Below are 24670 nucleotides of genomic sequence, written 5' to 3'. Positions count from 1 at the left end.
CATACGTGCCGCGTAATAAATAACACTAAATTAATGACAAAGCTCACACACGCACGCAGGCATCGAGTTACAAATTGAAATCGATCGGAAAAGTACACAACAGTTGTTTCACCGCTGCCTGAGTGCAGACGAATTCTGTTCAAGTCTGGGAATGGAAAAAAAACATGGGGAATTGCCACGGCAAAAGCAGGGAAAATCGCATCGACAATCGAACCCAGCGTTAAGCAAATAAATATCACTACCTCGACGACCCGACACATCACCACTGCCTCCCTTTGCTTGACTAAACAAACCAACAAAAAAAAGGTCAACCTGTCACCATCGGTGTGGTACAAATTTCTTCTCCCAAGCGTCCCAGTAGTGTTCCGGAGTCGGAGGAACCATTGGACAGACCCCCGGTCCAGTAGATTAACCGCAAAATAGCAACACTTACTTGTTCGCACGTGCATCGCTCGCAGAATGGAAAGCATCACGGACGCCCGACCTGCATGTATTTATGTTACTACGGGCTATTTTTTTGTTGTTGTCGCTGATGACGCTTCCCTTCTCTCCTGCCCATGCACATTCATGTATGAGTGTTACATTTATGTACTCCCGACTGCCGTAAATCATTATTACTGCCTCGTCCGGTCGAAGAGGGAAACGCACTGGCGGGCCACTTGTCCAGTCGCGCCGGCCAGCAGTTCGATCACCATAAAAATTAGATTAATAAACATAATCATAATGTACGGCTGCGTGTGGCTGTGTGCGAATGGTCTGCGTGTCGCATCTGCGTGCTTTTCTGCGGTTAGCCGTGTCACGTTGGCCACCGTCCAGCGGAAAGATGCGGGTGGTGTGGTCGTAAATTTTGGGCCCCTCTTGTTCGTGCCTCATGCCGAAACCAGTACAATGATAATTGTCATCTCAATGGGTTCGGACCAACTGTGCAAGATTACACGACCCCGGCCACGGTGTACGATGTATGTATGTGTGTGATGGCCGATGGCGGCACTCCTTCCGTCGAGTGTCCGTGCACCGCGTCTGCTGCACCATCAAAACCATCCTCGCATCCTTCAGCGCGTCAAACGTCGGAGTACAAGATGCTTCAAGCACTTATCTTCTAGCACATCATCGAGCCTGTTTACTATCCCCGTCACCAACTGGATAAACTACCAGCAGCAGCAGCAGCAGCAGTAGTTCCCCTACGTCGGTTTTTGGCAAACCGTCCCCCGGGCGTCCCGTGAAACACCTGGTCGATATGACCGTCACAGTGGGAGTCATTTAATAGGGTTCGTTGCCTGGGTGCTCTTTTTTTTGATGATGACGATCAGGAAATGATCAGGAAGTGCCTCAAAAACACCTCATACCCACACCGCACCATCAGCAATCACGGACAGTAAACATGGAGATGACGAATGGTCGTCCCATTAGCCGGAGTCATCCACCCTTGGACGGTGACTGGTGGGCTGAAGGGGACGGCGACACCATTATCGAATTGCAGTTCGAGTTATTTTTTTTTTCTGTCCCTTTGTCCGCGATGGGTGTCATTTTTTTTGTTTCCTCTCATCCTCGTTACCTATGTCATTCTTGCTGGGTGACTTTTTTTTTGCTTTTTGCTTTGTTCCTATTTTTTTATTTATATGCGTGTGTTTTCTTGTTTTTTCTCGCTTTATTTTTGCTACTAGTGGCACGCTAACTATTCGGGTGGCGCTCTACAGGGGAGGGATACAGTTCGGGTTCATTTAAGCGATTTTAGATATTGGTTTTTGTTACACTCCCTCTTCCTTCCCCGGCGCGTCCATCCGTGCACACACATTTTACTCCCTTCAGTTGATACAAGGCAGCGACAGCATGATGATGTAATTAAGATATCGTTTTTTTTTTACATTTTTTCCCTTGCAGACTCGCTACCTCAAACGCCTCTTTCTCTTTCAGTCAGTGTTTCTTTTTTTTCGTTTCAAACGTCAAACTATTGCTTTCTCCGTCCCCTTTGTGTGTGTGTCCAGAGAGTTTGTCATAAAACAGAACTCCCTGCAGCTTAAACAGAAACTCAAAAACACAAACAAAACACACACACACATAAAGGACAAACAATAATGCGCTGGCCAGGGACCCGGGGGTCCAACAATGGTCGCACCGGGACGCACACCACGCGGAAGCTTGCAGAGAAGAAAATGGCAAAGGATTAATGGATTTTTATTATGATCAAATGGCACGTTAATTTATCAGCGTCCTTATCCGGGCCAAAGCCACCGAAAAGGTTTTGGCTTTTATGTGTGTGTGAGTGTGTTTGTGCTTTACTTTGGTGTACACTTTCGTCGCCCGGCATCCGCTGGGCGAATCCCGCTGCTTATCCTGCTGATGTGATTATTTCTAGTACGATTGCGAACGGTGCAGTCTTGGCTTTGCTGCGTGTACGTGCATGATATCCTATTGCTGTTTCAGGATTTGTTTGTTTCCATCTGGGCTTTATCCGTCCATTTATGGCGTGAGGATTTTTTTTTTTCGTTTTGTTTTGTGCATATCTGTGGGTGGGTTTTCCCCCTGCTCTTCTATTTTGCAAATGCTGACGCCCAGCAGCAGACAGCACCGCAAGGCAACCAGTTCCAATTGATCAATCTCAGATTAGGTAGACACTCAGGACGCGTCCTCGACCTGTCATTAAAACACGAATTGACAAATTTAATGTCGTTTCGTACATGCAGCAGAACGTTGCCAGAATTTCAATGGCGTACACGCTGATCGTTGAGTGTGTCGATGTAGCATTTTATTTTATTTTTTTTTGTTTCCCCAGCGCTGTCTCTATCCACACGCTCCGTTGGGGCCATCCATCAGGCGAAAATCATTTTATGGCCACCTCCGAACTTCTGGATGCTGTGATTCCTGCGATTGCTCTTCACCGAACGTCTGTGTCGAGCAAAAACGGGTTAGCACGAAACGGACAAAATCGCATGTTTTGTAATGAAGTCTGGTTTCGTCATAAACACACGCGCACGCAAACAAGCGAATCAAACGACCTTTTGTGCGGGTCCTGGTCCAACTCCTTCAAATCTTGCTGCCCGAACACGATGGCTGCGACTGTACTTACTCATTTAAAGGATTCGCAGAACGGCGAAACTGCCGCACGATAAGGGACGCCGCCGTGTCTTAGCACCATCCACGACTTCAACTCCATGCCCGCGCTTCGTGAAGAATGCCGATAGGGAAACAAGAACAAAAAAAAAACAAGCAAGCGAGCCCTTCAAACCTCGCCTTGGAGAGTCTCGGATCTTGGAATCGTTAAATTTGTAGACACTTTTTACGAACCGTTTTAAGATGCTCCTTCAGCCCTGGACCCGGGATAGCAACCAATCACTGAGGGTCTGTCAATCTCTGGGCTCATCTGGCAAGCTGCTCGTCAACAACGGACGACGTCGTCACCGTCGTCCGCTCTCAGACAGTTGCAGTTACGGGGGGGGGGGGGGGGGGGGGGTTAGTGGCTCATTTTCCTGCTGCTCAAATCACACATGTTGAACATTCGCACTGGTTTATTATACGCCCGGTTTGATGCCCTTTTGCATCGTGCTTCACTTCCAGCCCGATGAGATGCACTTTTGCCTGCCCTGGAGGTTCTGGTGTGCGCACATTCTACACAACAGCACATGGTGTAAGAATGTGGCCCCGGGGGTTGCTGGCCAGGCAATACTGCTTCTTCTCAACCGAACGGGCAAACTGCGAACGGCACTAATTGCATTATGCCGCTTCCGTCTTGCTGCTGCTCGTACCCCTGCCCGTTTCCCACATCTGGTTGCTGCTGAAGCGTCTTGGCAACCGCTTGGTAGAAGCACAAGGAATGTGTAAACTTTATCGATTTTTGCCCATTTGACATGTTTTTACGTCTGCTCGTTTTCGATTTATTTCACCCGTGTGCCCGTTGATGTGCGTACGTGTTGCACGGGATTTTTGCATGCGTCACTTGACCATTTTGTTTCTAGGTTTTTGCTCTCGTTTGGGGCAGTGGAAAAGTTCATAAAGTAAAAAAAAATCTTTTCATACCTAATGTTCTGAAATATTTAAATATCAACATCCCTTCCCGTCTGACATTAAAGGGTTAAAAGCGATCGTCAAGAGAGTGTGTCTGTTTGTGTGTGAGTTAGTGTCTGTGTGTGCCTGCGTGTGTGTGTGTGTGTGTGTTTGAGAGAGAGAGAGAGAGAGAGAGAGAGAGAGAGAGAGAGAGAGAGAGAGAGAGAGAGAGAGAGAGAGAGAGAAGGTGCGAGAAAAAAAATTCAAGTAAGTATGGGCGCGAGAGACCGTCGTATCAGCATTGCTTAGCTTAAGTCAAGTTCGTGATGCGAGCGGCTTATCTGTTTTTTTTAGGAAGAGAGCAACAACGATTGATCCGCAAAGAGAGCGCGATAGCATCAGTTGTAGAACGATCGGGTCCAAAAACGTGTTTGCTCAAATAATAAACGGAAAAAACAACAACAACAAAATAAAAGAAATATTATAAACTCAAAAAAAAACAAGGCTTATAAGGAAAAGTGACATTGCAGCGATGAACAGACCAGCCCTTTTTAAAAGGGCATACACATTTCGGATGCAGTTTCAAGTGCATGTGCGGGAGTGTGAGGACACATATGTGTGTCGTTCGGTTTGGTTCATGTGTGTATGTGACTTCAAAAGAGAGGGCCAAGAACAAGAAAGACGATCTTCCGGGAAAGAAAAAAAAGGTGACGTGGGTGGGAGCAGGAAACGGGGGAAAAACATGTGGCCTTCGTATGGGACGGTGGTCCGTGTGTGTGCATGTGTGTATGAGAGCGTTTGGAGGGAAAAATCGCAGTACGCTCGTGACCTAAGACACTCGTCCGCTCATCGTTGCCGCAACGAACCGCTCGATCGCATCAGTGAGCGAGATGGCGAACCCTGTCCCCGCTCGTTGAAGCAAACGAGACATAACACAACACCAGGCGCATCACCAACACGCTTACACCTAGAGAGAGTGTGCGAGAGTGTGTGTGAGAGAGAGAGAGAGAGAGAGAGAGAAACGCAAGACGCTTTGCTTGTGATCCACTAGCAGCCACAGTCTTCCGCCCTTCCGACGGCGCGCTTCTTGTCCCTTAAGAAAACCGGTTCATCGGACAAGACGTCGAGGTGCAGGGACGGAGAGTGAGCAAGAGAAAGAGAGAGAGAGAGAGAGAGAGAGAGAGAAAAAGAGACAAGAGAACGCAGCCAAGACAACACAACACACAGCCGCACACTACAGCTTCGACCGGCACCCTGTGTGTACAGGCCGCGACCAGCGAGCAGAATAAGACGGTGGGGCGCGCTTGGAGGTCCCCCAAATTTGGTGGCCCTCACACATACACGCGCTCTCTCGCTCTCTCGAGCGGTGTGAGTGTTTTGAGGCCGGTTCCCGTTCGAGAATCCCACCAACGGTGACACACTAGCCGCGTGACGTCTTCCCGGTGTGCTTGTTAGGAAAGTGTGGCCCGTGCCGACGGTGACGACGGCCAACACGGTACGCGCGACACGGCCTTTTTTCATCCCGGCCCCAGTGTTCCCGGGTGTAAAAGACTGTAAAGAAGTGTTTGGCCAACGGTGACAAATGTGTGTGTGTGTGTGTGCGAGTGAGTGAGATTATGTGCGTGTGCAGTTAAACAAGAAAAAGGTTACAGGTAACGCTGGACACTCGTTTTTGGTTTTTATTTTCACGGTCAAACACGCGGCTTCAATGGTGCGCTAATATTGTGTACCGCTTGCGTGCCTGTATATGTGTGTGTGTGTGTGCCTTGCATCAATCCACACCTTCGGGGCAATCGGCAACGATCAACCGACCAACGCGGCCAACCCAGCGCGCTCAAAAGTCCCCTTACCTCCCTAACCGACGGCGCATCTCGAAAACTCGGAAAGAAAACCAAAAGGAAAAACCCATTCACGCGTGCAAGAAAGGTAGGAATGTTCGCTTCTATGCATCTTCCTTCCTGTCCTCCACCTTCTTCCCCTCCTTCTAAATTGCCCCCTCGCCCCCTGCTGCATCCCATCCGGCTCCTTGCTTCGCACCTTACGGTGTGCGTTTTTTATTAGCACGTTCTTCAGGCCGTCCGTCGTTCGGCAGCTCAGCAGCGTAAGAGAGAAAGAGGCGATGGAGAGAAAGAAAACGAGAAGGAAAATGGGGCGAAGGGGGGAAGTACATATGTTTTTATGCCAAAAAACACACACACAGACGAAAACCCGAAAAGCAGGGTAATTAAAAAAGCGCACAATGAAAATTCAGCTTTAGCTAGAAGAAAACGTATCTTCGATCTACCTGCTGTTTCATTGAAGTTCGAACCTGCGTTCAACTGCTGCGCTAAAGAATCTAGTATGGTGCGGGTACGATTGAGGCGGGTTACAGGGACGGTGGTGGTGATACTGTTCACCAAACTGCGCAAATCGGGCGCGTAATCGGGCAGTTCAGCGTCGCAACTCGCGTCGGTGCTGCGTACTCTCCTATACATCAAGGCCTGTTAATGTCCAATCGCGGCCGGCGTGCGGGTTTTAGTTCTGCTGTGGCACGCATTTTTACCAAGCCACCGGTTCAACATCCTGCCTGCTGTCCTGCTGTGGTGGGCTGGGGGAATGCTACCAACGGGAACGGGACGCTCGAATTACACCAATCGTTCGATGGTTTTTGGGCCGTGCACAATGGCGTATTAATTCATTCTGGCATTGGGTGGATTCATCGCGAGATCCAGAATTGCCAATGCCAGAGTTGGAGTTGGAGGACTTAGATATTTTTGGAACTTCAAAACCTTTCCAACTCCAACTCCAGAAACACCTCGGCCCGGCTGGGTAAGCTTTTCGAGCATCAGAATACCCACGATGCCTTAGCGAGCATTACCACCTTGAAACTTGAATTGTTGCAAGGTCCTCCGGTCGCCGCCCCCATCTCCATTGCCCGGTGAGAACAGAAATGCGACCACAACCAAATAACCCTTTCGTTGCAATAGCTGAAAATTGCCTAATTATCATAATTTTCCCTAGAATAGTCTGCGATACCTGTAGGGGGTTGAAGAAGTAGAGCAGTTGAGCACGTGATCGTCAAGCCATGCGTACCTTCCTTTTTTTGTTATGGCCAGAAGGAAAGAAGAGCAAGGGAACAGAAATCAAATGCCCCACTGCAGACACGATCGTACGATCCGCTGTTGGAGGTGCTCCAGCAACACTCTAATTCTCCCTCTCTACTTCTCTCTCTCTCTCCCGCTCAGCAGTTGGCATTGGGTAAAACAAAAAACCCTTGTCATACAACCCTGTAATCTTCGTTTCGGATTGCCTAAATTGCCCGAGGTGTTGTGGTCAGTCTACAAAAACCGCACCGAGTGTCGGATTAGATTCCGTGCCAAACTTTCAGCCAGACACGAAACACGCGGGCTTTTAGAAGACGTCCAGTGCGGGAGAAGTGCTCCGACGGAGCACGCTAATTTGCAGGGCGGCATGTTTATGTCTGAAGTCATCCTGCCTACACAATTGCTGCAGGCTCTTCGAAGCTCGCTAAGGGTGACCGTTGATGGCGTCCCTGTCGAGATATTGAACAGCTTGCTCCAATGATGCTCTGATGTCTCCGAAACTCAATGCCTAACCACACATCCAACCAACATAAAAAAAAATCCCAGTCCTCACAAAACCAGGGCCTGGAACGGGACTGACTGACCAGGGGACATCCGACCACTACCAGTTAGGTTTCAATTAGCGCCGTCCGGTGTGCCGGATCCGACCGGGCCTGGACGACGACGGCGACGATGACTGTGGAGGCGCGCGTTGGCTATCATCATGCGGCGCAGGACAGTTGGCGCGCGAACCGACACCGGACGGTTTAATTCGTGCAAGTGTCGCATGTCGCGGCGTCTCGCACCCCGTGTGTCTCCCGGTGGCGTGCCTTGAATATGTACAGGAAATCGTCGCGTCTCTCGCGCCGCCTAGAGAAGAGGGTAAGCAGTAGGAAACCGCATGGCGTACAATGGGCAAGAATGTAACACATCCGCAGAGGCAATTTAAGCGGGTAACTAATAAACAACAACAAGCCGCCGGGCAGCCGGTGTGATCGGTGCGGGCGCGTCTTGTGCAAGTGTAGTGTGCAAGTAACGACGGCGCGCACATTAAGGTCCCGCTACACGACTGCCTTGCGGATGCGATCGGGATTGTCGGATATTGGGAGAAGGCAAATAAGTAAAGTAAATCAAACAGACCGCTATCTTCTAACGTCAAACATATCGATTTGCTTGGTGTGTTAGGAGCGGGATGAGCGTTGCAGTTTGCTGAGTATGTTCGCTCGTCTACGCACAACCTTTAGCAAGAGATGGTTTTTTCCTCCCCGTTCTTCACTATGGCGCTCTACTTCTACCCTTACATCTTGCAAATGCTAAACAACAATTAGCATTAAATTAATCCGGCCGTTTTTTGCTCTCCCCAGTGCTGATGCGGCCTCCACCTCGGACCACCACCAGTGGCCGAAGCACAGATCTGTGTGTGCGCCGCCTGGCAGAAAAGATTACTTAATGTGCGCACATTCCAGATTGCGAGAAGCGAGGATTATTTCGGTAACACCTTTTTGCCAGTGGCCGACGTGCGCGCTCGACATCATTGCGGTAACCTTCTAGCACTTCGTTCCGTTTTGGGGTCGTGTTTTGTTGTTGTGGTTGTCCTCCTCTACTTGTTGCTTCTCTTCGGGGGGGATTGGATTGGGATGTCGGTTTAGTTGCGCAAATCGGTCTCTTTAGCCCCATTACCGAACCAAGCGCAACCTTGGACGTAGAAAGCAAAGCAAGTCAAAATCTCAGTACCTGCACTCTGCTACCGTCGATATCGCAGTTAATGTGTGTGTATGTGTATCCGTGGTTATCCGCATGCAACATTCGACAAGTAAACAGCAGTTTCGTTTCCATGGTTCATGTTCTAGTTGCGCCCTAAAAACGGGTGTAAAAGCGCTCCATATGGGTAGGCTCTGCTGTTATCACCGATCAGGCGGTAGGTTTTGGGACAAGCAACAAAAAAAAAAGAATCGATAAGCTATTGTGTCTAATAGAAGGAAGTGCGTGTGTGCGTGTGTCCTGATATCTTCAGCACCCCATGCAAGTAGAGTTACTAGCACATTTCGGCGAAACTTGTTATCAACGTCGGGTCGGAGCCGGCTTTTTGGAACTCTTTCGCGGTGACGCACTCGTGCAGCCGACTTTATCACGCTTTCTCTGTGTACGTGCGTGTACCTTTCCAATCTGCCGTTTCGGTTAGTTTGCTTATCAGTGGGCCAAAGCCACAGCAGGCAAGGGACAAGGGAACAAAGGCGGAAGCCCAGTCCAGGGAGCAGTTTACGGATCAGGCGAGTTTGGTTGCAGCAGTTTTGGCTCTATTTCGCCATATCGAGCTGCAGCGACTCTGTGGTGCCGCGCTGCTGTTTGGCTGCTAACGTGTACGTGACTCGTAAGCGAGCAACGCATGTGTCAGGGGAGGCTACAGCCGGTTCACTGCAATCGCACGATCGATAACGTGCTCCCGATTTACCTCGCCCGTTCCGATAATCGCAAAGATGGCGCCTACAGCAACAGGCAGCCTCACTGCTATTTACTGCCGCTTGTGGGTCCACCGGGGGGGCACGATCGGGACGGAAGATTCTGTGCGCAAAGCGCTTGGTGCCAGCGAGGGACCAGAAATTGGTACCCCGGAACCTCCCCCGCCATAGCTTAGCCTCACCCGGCTGCGCAACGAAGATTGCAGATTGTGTTTACTTCGTCGTCTCGCTTCTCCCCTGCCACTGCTCCTCTCTGTTTAATGCGAAGTAATTAGCGACGACCTCGGGTTCACACAGAGGCAGCCTCGGCATCGTCAGTAATCACCCGGCACTTTGACTTGCAAAAAACCCGTGTTCTAATGGCTTGCCGTCTCACTCACACTCACCCCTTTCTCTTGCGTACTTCTTGTCGTTCCAGCGTGTGGCCAGCGATAGCCGCTCGGTCGGCGTGTGTGAAACCTTTACCCTGCCCGGCCCGGGACCGGGAAGGTGTGCTTCGATGACGTGCACCTAGTAGACGAATCGGACGAGCAGCCGGCGCACACCGTAGCCGGTAACGACGGAACACGCAGCCGTGGCACTCCCTCTCCCTCTCGGTCGGTGCAAATGGAAGTGCTACTCGGGCGAGGCAAGCGGACCACTAGCACGGTGACGAGGACGACCAGCGGACCTGTTGCCGCACCGCACATCACCAGCAGCCCCAGCAGCAGCAGCAGTTACAGCATCGGCGCGCACCGGGTGCGCAAGTGGCGCCACGGGCAACGGCGCCGCCGGAGACGCAGCCCGGGTCCGTCCTGCTCGCCACCAGGTGCGGGGGTGTTCATCAGATAGCGTCTCGAAATTCGTCCGCGGCCCTTCTGAAGCGCAGCAAACACAACTGTGTGCCCAAAGCCTGTAACAGAGACTCCTAGAAGACTCCACCAAGCGGAAACAGTGTGTTGAAGTGTTGCCAACTGATTGAGTGAAAGTGACAAATAGTGACAAAACAGTGCTGCTGCTTTAGCGATTACAATCAAACAAAAAACTTGCTGAAAAAAGCTCTCTCTCTCTCTGCCTTTGCCCTTCCATCGCTCTTGGTCTATCAACCAAACAACGCCCCCAGGACACACCAGTTGGGGAAGACGCAGACGAGCTATGGGAGTGGTCAGCATGACACAGCGGAAGAAGATCCTGTACGGTATATTCGGCATCATCGTCGGGCTCTGCATCGGCGCCCTGCTGCGCAACTATCGCACACTCGAGATCGTCAGCATGTGCAATTCCATGAACAGCATGAAGCAAAAATGTAAGTTGTGCGGAAATCCTGAATATGGACCTTCTTAATGTTAGGGAGAAGTTATCGTGTCTCTGAATTGAACCGGACCATGTGTGTGGCAAAACACGAGGCACCATTAATTCCGATATCCGCCAAGTCAGGTGAGCTGCGTTCGCGTCATTTTAGATGCGAATGCTCGTTGTAGGTAACTCTAGCTCCAACTTCCTCTACAGTAAGCTCCGATAATCAATTGAACGGTAGCCGCTGATTGGCTCACTTACTGCTGCCTCCTGTGCCGCCATAAAGCAGGCTAATCGGTGCTCCTCGGCTATTAGCGTCACTCGCAATTGCCCGATTGCGTCATCAATCACGGTACCAGTCCGAAAGAGATGGCGTTACTAATTGCTGTTAAACTGTTTATCCACAACCATAAACGAATCGTGTGCAAACTATCGGTTTGAAACTGATTTGCAATCAGATCCGGGCATGGGAGGTTGGAATTCGGTATGTTTAGCAAATGGATGCAAACAAACAAACCGGGTGCGCTCATCGTGTAGAAAAAAAGGGAATTAGCGAAAGCAAGCAGATGTCTTCACCTTCCGCGAACCGCACGAGAGACCCGCCTGTGCGTGGGAAGCGTGTGTGCGTGACTCTTAGCCAGCCATGCGTGTAGCACACAGTGTGTTCTTGTTGGTCCAGCTACAACCCGAAAAAAGAAAATCCCCCCAAACACGCATAACAACAGACACGACCAAATGTTTTATTAGACTATCAGAATGTTTACTTCAGTCTGTTTATGCGTTCCAACCGCTTAAGTGAACCTTTTGCCTGTAAGATGCCTCCTACGGTCCGATGTCTTGAGCAATGCTCGCTTTAGTGCCGTTGCATTTAGATATTTTCATCGGCCGATATCGCCATCATCTTCAAAACCCATTAGATCTTCATAGCTTCGGTGGAAGTGGGTTTCCGATATCCGCCAGTTGGTTCTCGTTTTTTGGTTAAATATCCGCCCTGCTGAATTTTCGAAGTGACTAATGCAGAGAATACAAGCATCAGGGCGAGATTGGGGCGGTTTGTGTGCAATCGAAGAAAAACACTCTCGATTGTTCCGGCTGCCGGGTAGTGAAGTGCTTATGCCCCTCTGGTTCAACTCTATCGAAACGTCGTGAGTGGTTTTGCCCGATTTGCTTATGTTTTCTTTTTAGAAACCAACAAAACTTCATTGTTTCCGCTCGATGCTTCAAGAATTATTGAAAAATAATGGAAAATATTGAGCGCGTGAGGGTGAGACGAGAAGAGTATTTGAATAACACACTTCAAGAACTTCTGGAGCATTTTGGCCCTGGGTAGCATCGTCGAGCGTGCCCGGCGAAAAAACAAAGCGTCCCATTCTGTCATGCCCAGCATGCAGATGTGGCCATGGGGTTCGGGTCTAGTTCCGCCCAGCCGGTACCACATGTGGTGGTCCCTCCTATCTGAAAGATCTTCTAGCACGGCGATGCACTCGAGCGAGCGGGGCTTTGGGCGTGCTGGATGGGCGAAAGGGAAAACAAATTCTCTTGGGAATGCAGCCCCTGCCGACCTACCGTAACAACTGGCCTACATTGGTGTAGCGGCATGCATCTGGAGCTGCTAGCGCATGCTGCTACGCTTTATTTCCGCTCAAGCAATGCGCGATTAAAGAATGCAGCCGCAAAGCCGGCGGTCTGCGGCCGTGTTGTTGCAGCGTTGCGGGTGGTACAGACATATTCCTTGGAAGTTTGCCATCTACCAAACCTGCCGGATTTTCAAAGACTACGATTGCTCTTCCATCTACAGACGCGAACGACTAGCGAAAGATCAATGGATTCTGAAATTCAAGAGTGATTATTTATTTGTTTATCTACCAACGTGTTGTGTTTTTGGGTGTGCTAGTCGTACACTTGGGTGTGCGGGTATTGGACAGATCTCGCTTATGTGGCGATCGTACACAAGTGTAATCTTGAGAGTACAATTTACACCCTAATGCAGCAAGCGGATCAGACGAAAACCGACGCGCAAGATTCAGCGTCACGCCTCTTCAGCGTCCTCCAGTTGCCTCCAGGGAGTTTTGATGAGAAAATTGCCCGCGCATCAAGTAGCGCTCCAATTTCTGGGACATCTTGGTACGGCAAGATGCGACAGTGGTGGAGCAGACTGGGAGGAGATACATCTTCCCTTCCTTCTCATGAGCATCAATTGGGTTTGATGAAAAAATTGCCGCCTCAACAGTCGCGTCCGTCTTCTGCAACCATCCGCCCAGTCTAGCATGTATCTGTGATTTCGGACTTGAGCAGTAGCTGCGTGATTTACATTTATTCCCCCTTCCGACCGCGTTTCGACTTATTCTTTTGCCTCTTCTAAAACTAGCCGCCCTCGAAATCATCGGATTGCAGCCGTCCGAGCTGCCCACCAACTCCCAGAACACGCTCGTGTTCGTCGGCGTGATGACGGCGAAGGACTTCCTGCAGGGGCGGGCCCGGGCCGTGTACGAAACCTGGGGCAAGCGCGTCCCGGGCAAGATCGCGTTCTTCAGCTCGCAGGACTCGGTCGCACCGGACCTGCCGCTGGTCGCGCTCAAGGGCGTCGACGACCGGTACCCGCCGCAGAAGAAGAGCTTCATGATGCTGCACTACATGTACGTGCACTTCATCGATCGGTTCGAGTGGTTCGCCCGGGCTGACGACGACGTGTACATCCGGACAGATCGGCTCGAGAAGTTTCTGCGCTCGATCGACAGCTCGAAGCCGCAGTTCATTGGGCAGGCGGGCCGCGGCAACAGCGAAGACTTCGGGCTGCTGTCGCTCGAGTTTGACGAGAACTTCTGCATGGGTGGGCCGGGCGTGATCATGAGCCGGGAAACGTTGCGGCGCGTCGCGCCCCACATACCCACCTGTCTGAAGAATCTCTACAGCACGCACGAGGACGTTGAGGTGGGCCGGTGCGTGCAGAAGTTTGCCGGCATCCCGTGCACCTGGAACTATGAGGTAGGTTCTGTTGGAGGGAAGGCTCTGAAGCGTTGCATCACGAACACCGCCGTCTCATTGCAGATGCAGTCCATCCTGCACCACAACTCGAGCGGCACCCGGGCGTTCTCCGGCATCCTGAAGAGCAAGGAGGTGCACAGTGCCATCACACTCCACCCGGTAAAGAAGCCCGCCTTCATGTACCGGTTGCACGCGTACATGCTCGGACTGCAGGCGCAGGAGCTGCGGCAGGAGTCGCTGCTGCTCCACCGGGACATTGCGCAGATGACGGAGCTGCTGCAGATACCGCGCATCAACAAAAACCTGGCGCCCGGTGTGCCGATCTTCCCAGAGGACGAGAGCAGCACGGACTACCTGGGCGACCACAACGTGCTCGGTAGGTAGCGGCGACACGTGTGGCGAGGCTGGCGGGCTTTTCTAGCGATCATTGACTATTCTACTTCGCAGGTGCACTGCCAGATCTGAATCGGCACCGGCCGCGCAACCTGGACGAGGTGGTCGAGTGGGACTTTATTGCGAAGAGCCTGTACTCGGGGATGCACCCGAACCCGAAGCGCCGCATCGAGTCGTCGCTGAAGGAGGGTCTGACGGATGTGATACGGGAGGTAAGCATGGCGGATTCTGCTTGGCAGTGCACTCGCATGCCTCTAACGCATCCCTCTCCAACAGATCATGGAGCACATCAACAACTTCTCCCGGCAGCGGGGCCGTGTGATCGAGTTCCGGGAGCTCCTGTACGGGTACATGCGCGTGAACAGCCTGTACGGGCAGGACCTGATACTCGATCTGCTGCTGGTGTACAAAAAGTACCGGGGGAAGAAGATGACGGTCCCGGTCCGGCGCCACCTGTACATCCAGCGCTCGTTCACGGAGATTCGCGTGCGGGAAATTGTCGACGGTGTGGTACCTAGTCAAGCGGTGACGTCCGGCCCACGGGTGTCGCCCAACACCGACACCACGCGACCCTTCACCAATGCAACCGGGCTGGGTAAGAGTGGGCAACCTGCTGCTTCCCTTGCGGTCAACGTTTGAATCCTTTTTTTCTTTCTTCAGATCGCATCTCACATCGCGTCAAGTCGCTGTTCAACGGGCTCGAGCGGTTGACGGATACGCTGGCAAGCAGCGGCCAGCAGCGGTCGGCCACTGGTGCCGGTCGACATCGCGACCGGATCGTACTGGTCATACCATTGTCCGGGCGGTCGGAAACGTTCATGCGCTTTCTGCGCAACTACGAGGAGGTCGCGTTGCGCCAGGACGGCGCCACCGATCTGTTAGTGTCGATGTATGTCGAACCTGTCGAGACACCGATGATTGTGGCGCTGCTGGACAACTTGCGGGCGCGCTATCCGACCGCCCGCATCAACTACCTGCAGCTGTACGGGAACTTTTCGCGCGGCGTCGCACTCGACCGTGCGATCAAATCGCCCCACTGCGACCCGAACGACATCCTGTTCCTGATCGACGTGGACATGGTGTTCACGGTCGAGTCGCTCGACCGCATCCGATTCAACGTGATCCGCCACCGGCAGATCTACCTGCCGATCGTGTTCAGCGAGTACGATCCGCGCGCGCCCAGCACTATCCTCGCACCGGGCTGGACGTCAGCCACGACCGAGCGGCCGAAGCCGGCCACCGAGCCGGCCGACCGGCCGCGCAACTTCTCCGTCCCGTACCGGATCACGAACGAGAACGGGTACTTCCGCCAGTTCGGGTACGGGCTGGTCGGCATCTACAAGGCGGACCTGATGCGGCCCGACCTGAAGGGCTTCAGCACCGACATTAACGGCTGGGGCCTGGAGGACGTCAAGTTTCTCGAGAACGTGATCGCACTGAACCAGCGCGGCAACCAGCGGCTGCAAGCGATTGCCGACGGGCGGTGGGATCCGTTCGAGCCGGCGGCGAACGGACCGGCATCGTCGACGGTGCCGCCACCCCCGAGCGAGGAGCTCGCCATCTTCCGTGCGCCCGACCCGTCGCTGGTGCACATCTTCCACCCGATTCATTGTGATACGAGCCTGGATGAGGCCCAGTACAAGATGTGCCTCGGCACCAAGGCGAACACGATCGGCAGCTACGACATGCTGCACGACCGGTTCATCCACAGCCAGCCGCTGCTGATGTTTGCCCGCAGGCAGAGCCAAAGCCGGGGTGGCGGATAACGCTTCGGCCATCGGTTCGTCGTCTGCTCACTCCTTACCCGTGCCCTCTTAGCAGTATCTTGTGTAAATATAGATGTTTCGAAGATTTTCTAAACCATCCAACGCGTGTGTCACGTAATTTGCCGGGGCCCAAAAGTCCTTCCCCCAATCTCGTGCAGCCTATCAAGATGCGCGACTACCAAGAAGTCTTTGATCCGTTGCTTCCTCGGTGTGGCGATGCTTCCGTTTCCCGCGGGCGGGACCGAAGCACTAGAAAATGAGGCTTATGCATCCACCGCCCGCCACTGCACGCATGTCAGTCAGGTCGGGCGCTGCACTTACGTGCCCCGAGTCTGTCAGTCGTTGTTTTTTTCTTTTCTTCTCCTGTTGTGCTATACTGCCCGCAGCCTCTGTCACTCAAGTCGTTTTGATTTATAGCCCTTGCTTTGGGGAGGAACAAAGTACTTTCATATGCATAACTCACTGCACTTTACTTCCCATTTGGTGCCGAGCTGTTCCCTCTTCCTGATGTTCACCCCTATCAACAGGAAATAGGCTGTTCGGGGTTTTCTCGCCATACGCTTTACCGCAACTGTATGTATAGTGAATGCGATAAAAACAGTTGCAGTTTGGTAAAGAAATGTTGAAGAGAAAAAAACAACGTAATTCGGGAAAAGGCAAATAGTGTTTTATTAACAATTGAGACTATAAGATTGTTTCTTAATTAGGTAATATTTAAGCAGGTATTACTATTTGTTAGCCTGTTTTTGTTACTATTTACAGTGGGACGCCGTTTATCCGGGCACATCGGGACAGGATCTCGTCCAGATACTCGAATAACATTGATATTGAGTCAAAGTTTATATTTTATCACATTTTTTTTTATTTATTTATATTATGTTCGTGTAAATTCCATTCAGATTTTATAAGCTTCATGTTTTACATTTGATAATATTGGAAATGTGCCATGATTATCATCCTCATCACGCAATGTCAACTTTGTGTTGAACTGTCATTTCTCAACAGCACGGATAAACAGACAGCCGGATAAAAGGTGCTCGGATAAACGGCGCTCCACTCTACGTTGAAATGTACAGGTATTTTCCGATACACGCTATTATCTCGAATTTTAGCGTAAGTCAAATTTCAAGGTTTTCAAATTATAGCTAATTTTCGTATAATTTTGCTTGAAGTGGTAGGTTTTAGCCACTAAATTCGATATTTGATCTAATGTCAACTGAAGACTACTATTTTGTACCTTTTATAATGGGGTTTAAAATTCCACCGAAAGGGAATTTATTTTGCATTTGACATTTGATGTGTCAAACCAGTACAATTTGTTTGAAAAACTGCCAAATTAGGAAAATCGCGTACAGGTAGTCCCCGAGATACACGGTACCTCTTATACGCGAATTCGGAGATATTCGGTTTTCTAAATTTTACAGATCTTTGACCAAATTGTATGGATATAACACATTAATTGTAAAATGCCAAATGATTTCCCTTTTGATTGAATGTTGAAAATCATTTCATAACATTTAACACTGTTATATTCTGTCAGAATCATATGAAATAATTAATTAAGTGACAAAAACCACCTCCTACTTGCAAATTTACACAAAATAGTGATATTTTGCCAACCTTCATTTAAATTGCATGTTTTGCACAGACAACGAATGCACCTTTTGTGACAGCACACACTGTGCCCATCCAGGTTTGAGTGGAATCGAAATGCGTCGCAATTTTGTCAACCCTGCCATCCGTTAATACTGGCCGACAAGCGGGGTGAGCAAAAGGTAAAAACATACCAAAGCATCCTAACAACAACAACGCTGCCAGGCTCGTTACAGTGCATTCCTTCGCACTTCCCCCCCCCCCCCCCCCAATCCCTGTTTGCAATGCTGCTGCACTGCCACGTTAAAAAAAAAACAAAAACAAACTCCCCCTTGATTATGCTTTGTGCGTGTACCTGACACATGACATCGGTGGTCGCCCTTTGGCTGTGGCAGAAAGTTTGCCCTATTTACCCAGTAACCTAGCGCATGGATGCGCCTCGCCAGCCTCCGAGCCAGCAGTACACTGCATGCAACAATAGAACCGCCTGGCGGGTGCGCCTACGGATGGAGGCGAAGCAGGAAGCAGCAAAAACAGAATTGCAACCTGTGCATGACCAAGGGCAAGCGGAGCGATTCTCTCTCCCCATCGTTAAAGCCGTTTCGACTCCAACTCCAAGCTTCGGCTCGCGGGCCAAAGGAAAGGATTAATGCGAAAGGAGGGAACCGGATCCTTCAGAGTGCAATGACCCCACGAGTGCGCTGTGCAGCCTCAAATAGGGGAATTTGTGCTGCAGAAGGCCGTTGCATTAATTTCTTTGTTCGCATCCGGGTACGGCCGCAAGATTTTATGCAAATATTGCAATATACATCGCCCCCTTGGTTTTTCTTATCCCTTTATCCTCCTCGCCCTTTCCTTCACACCCGACTCACCATTACTTGCCCTACAAGAAAACAGGATGGAACGTCTTGTGTGGTGGATGGTTGAGAGTTTGGAAAGAAAATAATTACTCGCAAAAACACACACACACACAAACGTACACATACAAACACACACGAGCCCAAACACCCTCTGCAGGAGGGAAACTGCTTTTTGCGTTAACGGTGTCCCCCAAAGGGGTTTCCTTCGCAAAGCAAAAACATTTCGTTTTCTCGCTGTTTCATTCCGCGCCTTTCTTAACGCTTTTTCCCGTTCCCCGTTGGGTGTGGCGGTGCGTTTTCGTCCCGATTTTCCAATCATTTCTTCGCTGGTTTGAGGTAGGTTATAAAAGAAGAATAAAAAGGGGTAAATACACTCACATACACACAAACATTATATATATATGTTCACACATATGTACATCTTGACGGTCACTGCCCTTGGGAAGATTGGTTTTATCCTTTAGCCCTCCCTCCCTGCTCGAAGAAGCATTTGCCTTTCCTTAATGTGGAATGGTGGAACGGGTTGCATACAATCAGGCGCATTTTGTGCAAGTGCGTGATGCAACGCTACCGAACGGGATTTGCAATCGATTCCACTACCCTTATCCCTGGCGCCTCCATCCCTTCCTCTGCTTGTGGATTCCACCAATTAAGATGCAGAATCGATTTTCTTCCTCCGCCCTCTCCGGCCTCCACGCTCCGGACCGTCTTAAAGAGAGTCTTATCTTTTCTTTGTTTGCGTGCACGCGCTTGTGTGTTCGTATTTATGGCAGTTTTCTTTCCACTTTTGCGAGACACGAGCTTGCTTAATGATTCCTCTCCTTTTAACACCTGCCAGTCCACCCACGTTCTACTTCTTGTTGCATTTTCATATCCACATGTGTGAGTGAGTGTGTGAGAGTGCGTGTGTGGGGGTAGTTGGTTGCGTAAATATGCTTTCAGCGCTGATTACGGGATGAATTATTGGAGTGGATGGATTTTGCAATCAACTGGACTGTAATTACTGCTCCCCTCTCCCCTCTTGCCATCTCGTTTTTCTTATCTCTCGGCTCTTTCTTTAAATAAAACTCTTTTCTTCTTTGTTAATGTCCCATCGCGAAAGTGCTGACCAGCATGTTAGACACATACACACACAAACACACATACACCCTTCGCGATTTGTCTGTTTGATGCACTTGTGCGGTGAAAACGGACGAAAACGACACCAACATCTAAAGATTTTGGAGCGCTGCCGGCCATGTTCTTTGTCCATCCTTTGTTGCCAGCCTGAAAGGTGGTTCCTGAAGGACCATCCGGTTTGTGTATTTTTGCTAGGGAGTAAAAAGTTTCGCTATTATTTTTGCATCGTTTGTCCTTTCCGTTTGAGCCGTAGTGAGAGTGGAGGGAAGGAGTGGGGAGGTTAAATTACGAAATCGCTCATGGAAATGATTGCCACCTTCTTGAAACCTTTAGCATAAGGCGCCCCGGCCCGTTTCGCCAGGTCGCTCCGGTGTCAATAGTAATTCATCCACCCAATCGACGTTGAGATATTTTTTTGTTGTATTTCTTTCTCGAGAGGAAGCCGCTCGATAGCAATACAAGCACGAGGAAAACACCAGCGAGTTCGAGTGCCTTTTGGGAAAGGCTAGAGGGCGTTCGGTTTCCATTAAGTCGTCTGCTGCTACTCTTCTCCGCGTGTATTCTGGTTCCCTCGGGTGTACCAAGCATTGTCTTGCAGTGCATTTTGCATAGCAGCGAAGCGAACGGAAACAATGAAAGCACACACACATATATATATATATATACATACAAACTCCGGCCACAATCGCCCAAGACATGCCGGGGCCAACGCTGTTCCCGTATAATGACGGATGACTAAGCAACAGAACCGTCCGGCCAGCGTTTTGACGAAATCCCTGCAGCCAAAAAAAAAACTGTGACCGTCAAGAGTTCGAGGCAGAAAAAAAAATCGGAAGGGACGATTCAAACCTCTTCGCGCGCGAAACTCCGGCACTCCATGCGGTGCGTGGGCCAAAGTGCAATAAAGAAAGAAGTTCCAAAAATTGCGGTCCTACGAACGGCACACACAAAAAAGTCCTGATTTACTCCGGTCACGATGATTGAAGTGGTGTAGCCGAAAAACACAAGGACACAATGCGCAAAGAACTACACCCCCGCGGGGAGGGAAATCCCATTTTTCCACAACACAAAACACCAAAACAAAAAACGGTCCCCCGTCTACCTCCGGTCCGGTCTGTCCGTTGTGGTGCAAATATTTGTTGATACTTAAGCACGAAACCGGGACGAAACCATTCTTGAGAGGGGTAAAGTGTAGTTAGTAGTGTGCTGGTGGTATTAAGCAGCAGTCATTTAGCGAAATGGAAAAAGCGTTCTTTGGTGGGTGTTTGTCAAAAATGTGCGCCGGTAAATATGCGGCTCAATGTTGAATTTTAACGAAACAAGAAATAAAAGACACGTTTTTGCTGGTTCTTGTAACACTGCTTTCTATACTTTCCGGGGGAGGCGAAAGAACAAAAAAAAATACAACGCTTCTCAAGACGTTTCTTATGCGCAGCTTCTTGCAAAACATGGCAAGGTAAAATCAAATCTACTCCCCGGGTAAGTATATACTCTCGTCTATGGCAGTAGAAGGATACGACGGTAAGGAATCATCATAATTACACGTGTTTCAAGTGCACCAGCTTTCGGCACTTTTTCCGGCGTCATCTCATCCAAAAAGGGACGTCCTCGAGCTCTCCGGAAAAAGACGCAGCTGGAAGACATTACGAGAGCAATGGAAGGGGTGGTGATGGTGTACATTACACCAAATCTCCCTCTTTACCCAGGTTATATTGAAATCAATGCCTGCACGGGGAGCAATGCCATGAAAGATTTATTGACGCTCGGTTGACCTGCGGAAGAAGACGTCGCCCTGGACGACCCTGGAAAAAGTCTGAAGTACAGACCTAGTGTTTTATATCCATGGAAAGACGAGAAGCCGAAATGGAGTCCCGTCCACAACTGAAGTGACAGCTTGGCCAGGCCACCTTTTAAGCGTTAATTAATCTACGACCATTTGGTCTGACCCACTACCAAGGTTCTTTTTTCTTGCCTTCTTTCGCCTTCTGCTTTTTGGGATTGAACGGTCCGAGTACATCCAGTCCCAACATTCAAAAGATCGTCGTCAATCCACTGCGTCACACACCTGTTTCGGTGCGGACACGAGTAACATCAGCATCTCGTCCATCGGTAGCCTTTTAGTTTTATTGCAGCGAGTACTCCACCTCCCGCACGTGACAGGCCCATGCTGTTTTGTTTGTTTTCTGATTGACGAATATGAGAGGACACCTGCGCCCAGTTTCCAGTAGCACAAAAATCTAAACGTCCATCACGGTCCATCTTTCGGCAGCTCACCCAAATTGCCGACAAATGGGTTTCTATCTTTATGCCAACATCCCGGCAAACCCGAACAGTTTCTTACCGAGCATCAACGCTCGGTACTCCAACTATTGCATTCAGCCTTTGATTAGAATCTGCTGGAGAATTCATCACTGATGGTAAGCTTCTCCAACGCTTCTTACTCTACAAATCGCATACACCCACACACACATAGAAAACACGCCATCAGAAATCAATCGGACGTGGTTGAACGTGCTGATGTCTTTCGGCTCTTTTTCGGTCGTGAGACGTGCCTGTTGTTGTTTCGCCCCGTGTCCTAAGAATGCGTCATGCTGTGTTCGATATCCTTTGCTGCTGCTTGCGACACAATGAATACGTAAAATGTGCGCAGTTAGTGCAGCATCCAAAGGTTCCAAAGATTGCTCTACCCTTCTCGTCGGAGAGCAGTATCAATAAAGAGCTTGCCTCATTATGCTAGGCATTGCCGTTGACGGACTATAAATGCTTGCGGAGGAAGAAATTAGAAGTGCCGAGTGCAATTGTGCCGCTCTCGGGGCATATAGCCCATTGTAAGGATGTCTGAACGCACCAGAGCTCACCTCAAACCGCCAGAGTTTGCACAGGTTACCCAACATAATTGTTCTGCCGGACCTAGAGTCGGCCGACCACCACTAATCCAAGTCGAATGACTTCGGCAGGATTTTACAGCCACAGCCATCTCGGGTTTAGTTGAGCTGGATTTTAAGCGCAACCATAAATCCATGAGCACCTGCTTCCCCGGAACTTGGGAAGCACATTCAAAGTGAGGGAGACAATCGGAGTGGGGGTGGGGTGGGGGGTTCATGCTCCAAAGAAGTGTCATTTCGCATATGGTCAATCACCCGGAAGCGGTCATTGTCCAAGCGGAAAAGCTGTAACAGTAACACAAGAGACGGGGTGGAACTGCCGAGGGTTCAGGACATGGGGAGTTAAATTATTATCGTTGCATTATCATAATTGGTGAGCGATGCTGTTGAACATCGGTCGGCCACATCATATCGAACGTGTTCCGCACTTTCCCCTGTGACGCGCCCGGCACTGTCTTGGCCGTATGCATCATTTCGAAGCGGACGTCTATTATCAGCAGGTGGTTGTGCACAAAACGATCGAAAGATAAAGTGCACTTTACAACTCTTTGTCGGTCCGGTTCGGTGTCTACCTTGCGCAGTAACCTCCTTTTCGGTCCATTTTCACCCTGCCGCAGTAATGATACGCCTCCGTCCGGGTTATGGCAGCTGTTGGAGTCGTTTCCCCTACTCTTCGAGTCTGGGAAATCCAGATTAATATTTGTTTCCAAACTTAATCAAACATTAGATTATATGGGGACCCAGCCCATTCCCCAGGATGTCGGGATGTCCTGTTCATTACCATAACAAAAACAAAAAAACATACGCACACACACTTGCTGGGCTCCGGGAGGACCTGTATCCTACATCCGTCGGAGGAATGAGGTGAAGTTGAAAATTTGTCGCCACCCGGGAGCGTTTGGGTCCGGTCCGATCCGTCATCTGCGTGTGACAGCCTAAATCCCAACCAGCCCGGTATTTCCACTTCATTTGGGTTCCGTCAGCTTAAGTCTGGGTGGCGTCCACAACGCATCATAAGATACCAAGCTGCCCAGAGAGCAACAGGATAGATTGAGTGTATGGATACGCATTATCGCTCAACACACACAAAACAACCCAATGATGAATCAAATTCTTGAAAGGTTGAGATTTGGCACATGGAAAGGAAAGCGGCGAACAGACCCAGCAGCCGAGTAATCCATTCCGTCACCTTCCAATAATGGCACAAAATGAGCAAAGCTCGGATATATCTCGCTTGCGGTTTTGTCGTCCGAAACCTTCAAGGTGATTAGGAGAAGCTGCATAACTTAGTAGGAGCCTAATCCTGGACCGTAGCGAGACTGCCAAACCCCTGATACATTATTCCTGTTAAGGTTGGCTTCACAGTGGGATACCGTTTGTTGGCAGAATGGGTTATGTGTATACATAGATTGACAGATAAGCAATACCTCTCGGAAGGGGTTGGCGCTGGCGTTTCCACAACGTCGTTGAGCCTGCATGAGTGTGCGTAATGTGTCAGTCAAGTCCATTTTACACTGGACAAGGTGGATGCCGTAAACTGGTGTGGTGCTTAGCGAACCTCAATATCATTTGGAACGAGCAACAGACGCCAATGCCGGGTGAGATGTACAGAGGGACATTGGAATAGTAGTTTCATGATGAAAACTAAAATAAATACGAATAAGAACGCTAAACTAGAAGAACAAAACGATTAGGACATTTCCTTAAATATTCTCCCGAAAACAGGCGAACAGGTCGCCGCGTCATCGTCTCCCTTTCAGGGGGGTGAAACCTGGCCAGGCAGCAAAGTCAAACTGCTGACCCTGCTGCTGATTTTCGGAACGTCATCGAATTAGTCACGGCCTCCAGCAATTCGAGCTGTCTGACGGAAAGTCCACCCGGGTTCAATGGCAATACATAGAGTAGCGTCTTCAGGATTCATTAATAAGCATCCGAGTCGGGGCCCGTTAGTGCGGTAAAGTAGTTTCAATTACAACCATCATCCAAATAATCCTCCATCAAGTCGTCCCTGCTCGCCACACACGCAGCCCAATAATCAATTTCTTTCACCTACCGAGCTGACCTACCGAACGAACACGCTGACATCTCACCTAAAGAGAGTGAGGGGTACGGGGATACGACCCTCTATTTCTTCAGTATTTCCTGAATTTTTTCTTCACCTCATGTCCAGCGTAGCACTTTGTACGAAGATGGCAGCGATAACCGTATCCGTTCCACCACCGTATCGATGTCCAGGTTGGTTGGCGCGCTAATGAAAACAACTAGCACACGTCCTCACTCCTCTCCAGGGAT

The 24670-nt window shown here is 50.0% G+C and overlaps 1 protein-coding gene across 2 annotated transcripts; it reads left to right on the top strand.

Moving 5' to 3' along the window:
- The first annotated feature begins 5017 nt into the window (after nucleotides 1–5017).
- On the top strand, nucleotides 5018–16018 carry LOC1270501 (chondroitin sulfate synthase 1). Of its 2 annotated transcripts, none has more exons than XM_061648942.1 (7): nucleotides 5018–5907; nucleotides 9921–10787; nucleotides 13146–13762; nucleotides 13826–14138; nucleotides 14222–14367; nucleotides 14432–14750; nucleotides 14816–16018. In XM_061648942.1, exons 2-7 carry the CDS (start codon nucleotides 10637–10639, stop codon nucleotides 15919–15921), a joined length of 2652 nt encoding a protein of 883 aa, XP_061504926.1. In that variant the 5' UTR covers nucleotides 5018–5907; nucleotides 9921–10636; the 3' UTR covers nucleotides 15922–16018. The 2 variants fall into 2 exon arrangements, with proteins under 2 accessions (XP_061504926.1, XP_061504916.1); XM_061648932.1 differs by having other exon boundaries at nucleotides 5021–5907; nucleotides 14210–14367.
- The last annotated feature ends 8652 nt before the right edge of the window (nucleotides 16019–24670 follow it).

The sequence above is a fragment of the Anopheles gambiae genome, chromosome X (assembly GCF_943734735.2).
Source record: "Anopheles gambiae chromosome X, idAnoGambNW_F1_1, whole genome shotgun sequence".
Taxonomy (NCBI): Eukaryota; Metazoa; Arthropoda; class Insecta; order Diptera; family Culicidae; genus Anopheles; species Anopheles gambiae.
The sequence above is the reverse complement of the archived record's forward strand: the minus strand, read 5'-3'. Positions and strand labels throughout refer to the sequence as shown.

Bases quoted from the DNA above. Each gene is read 5' to 3' on its own strand.
- LOC1270501 (XM_061648932.1), top strand. From the start codon at position 10,637: ATGGGAGTGGTCAGCATGACACAGCGGAAGAAGATCCTGTACGGTATA. The intron at 13,763-13,825 runs GTAGGTTCTGTT...GTCTCATTGCAG, and splicing joins CGTGCACCTGGAACTATGAG to ATGCAGTCCATCCTGCACCA. The intron at 14,368-14,431 runs GTAAGCATGGCG...CCTCTCCAACAG, and splicing joins TGACGGATGTGATACGGGAG to ATCATGGAGCACATCAACAA.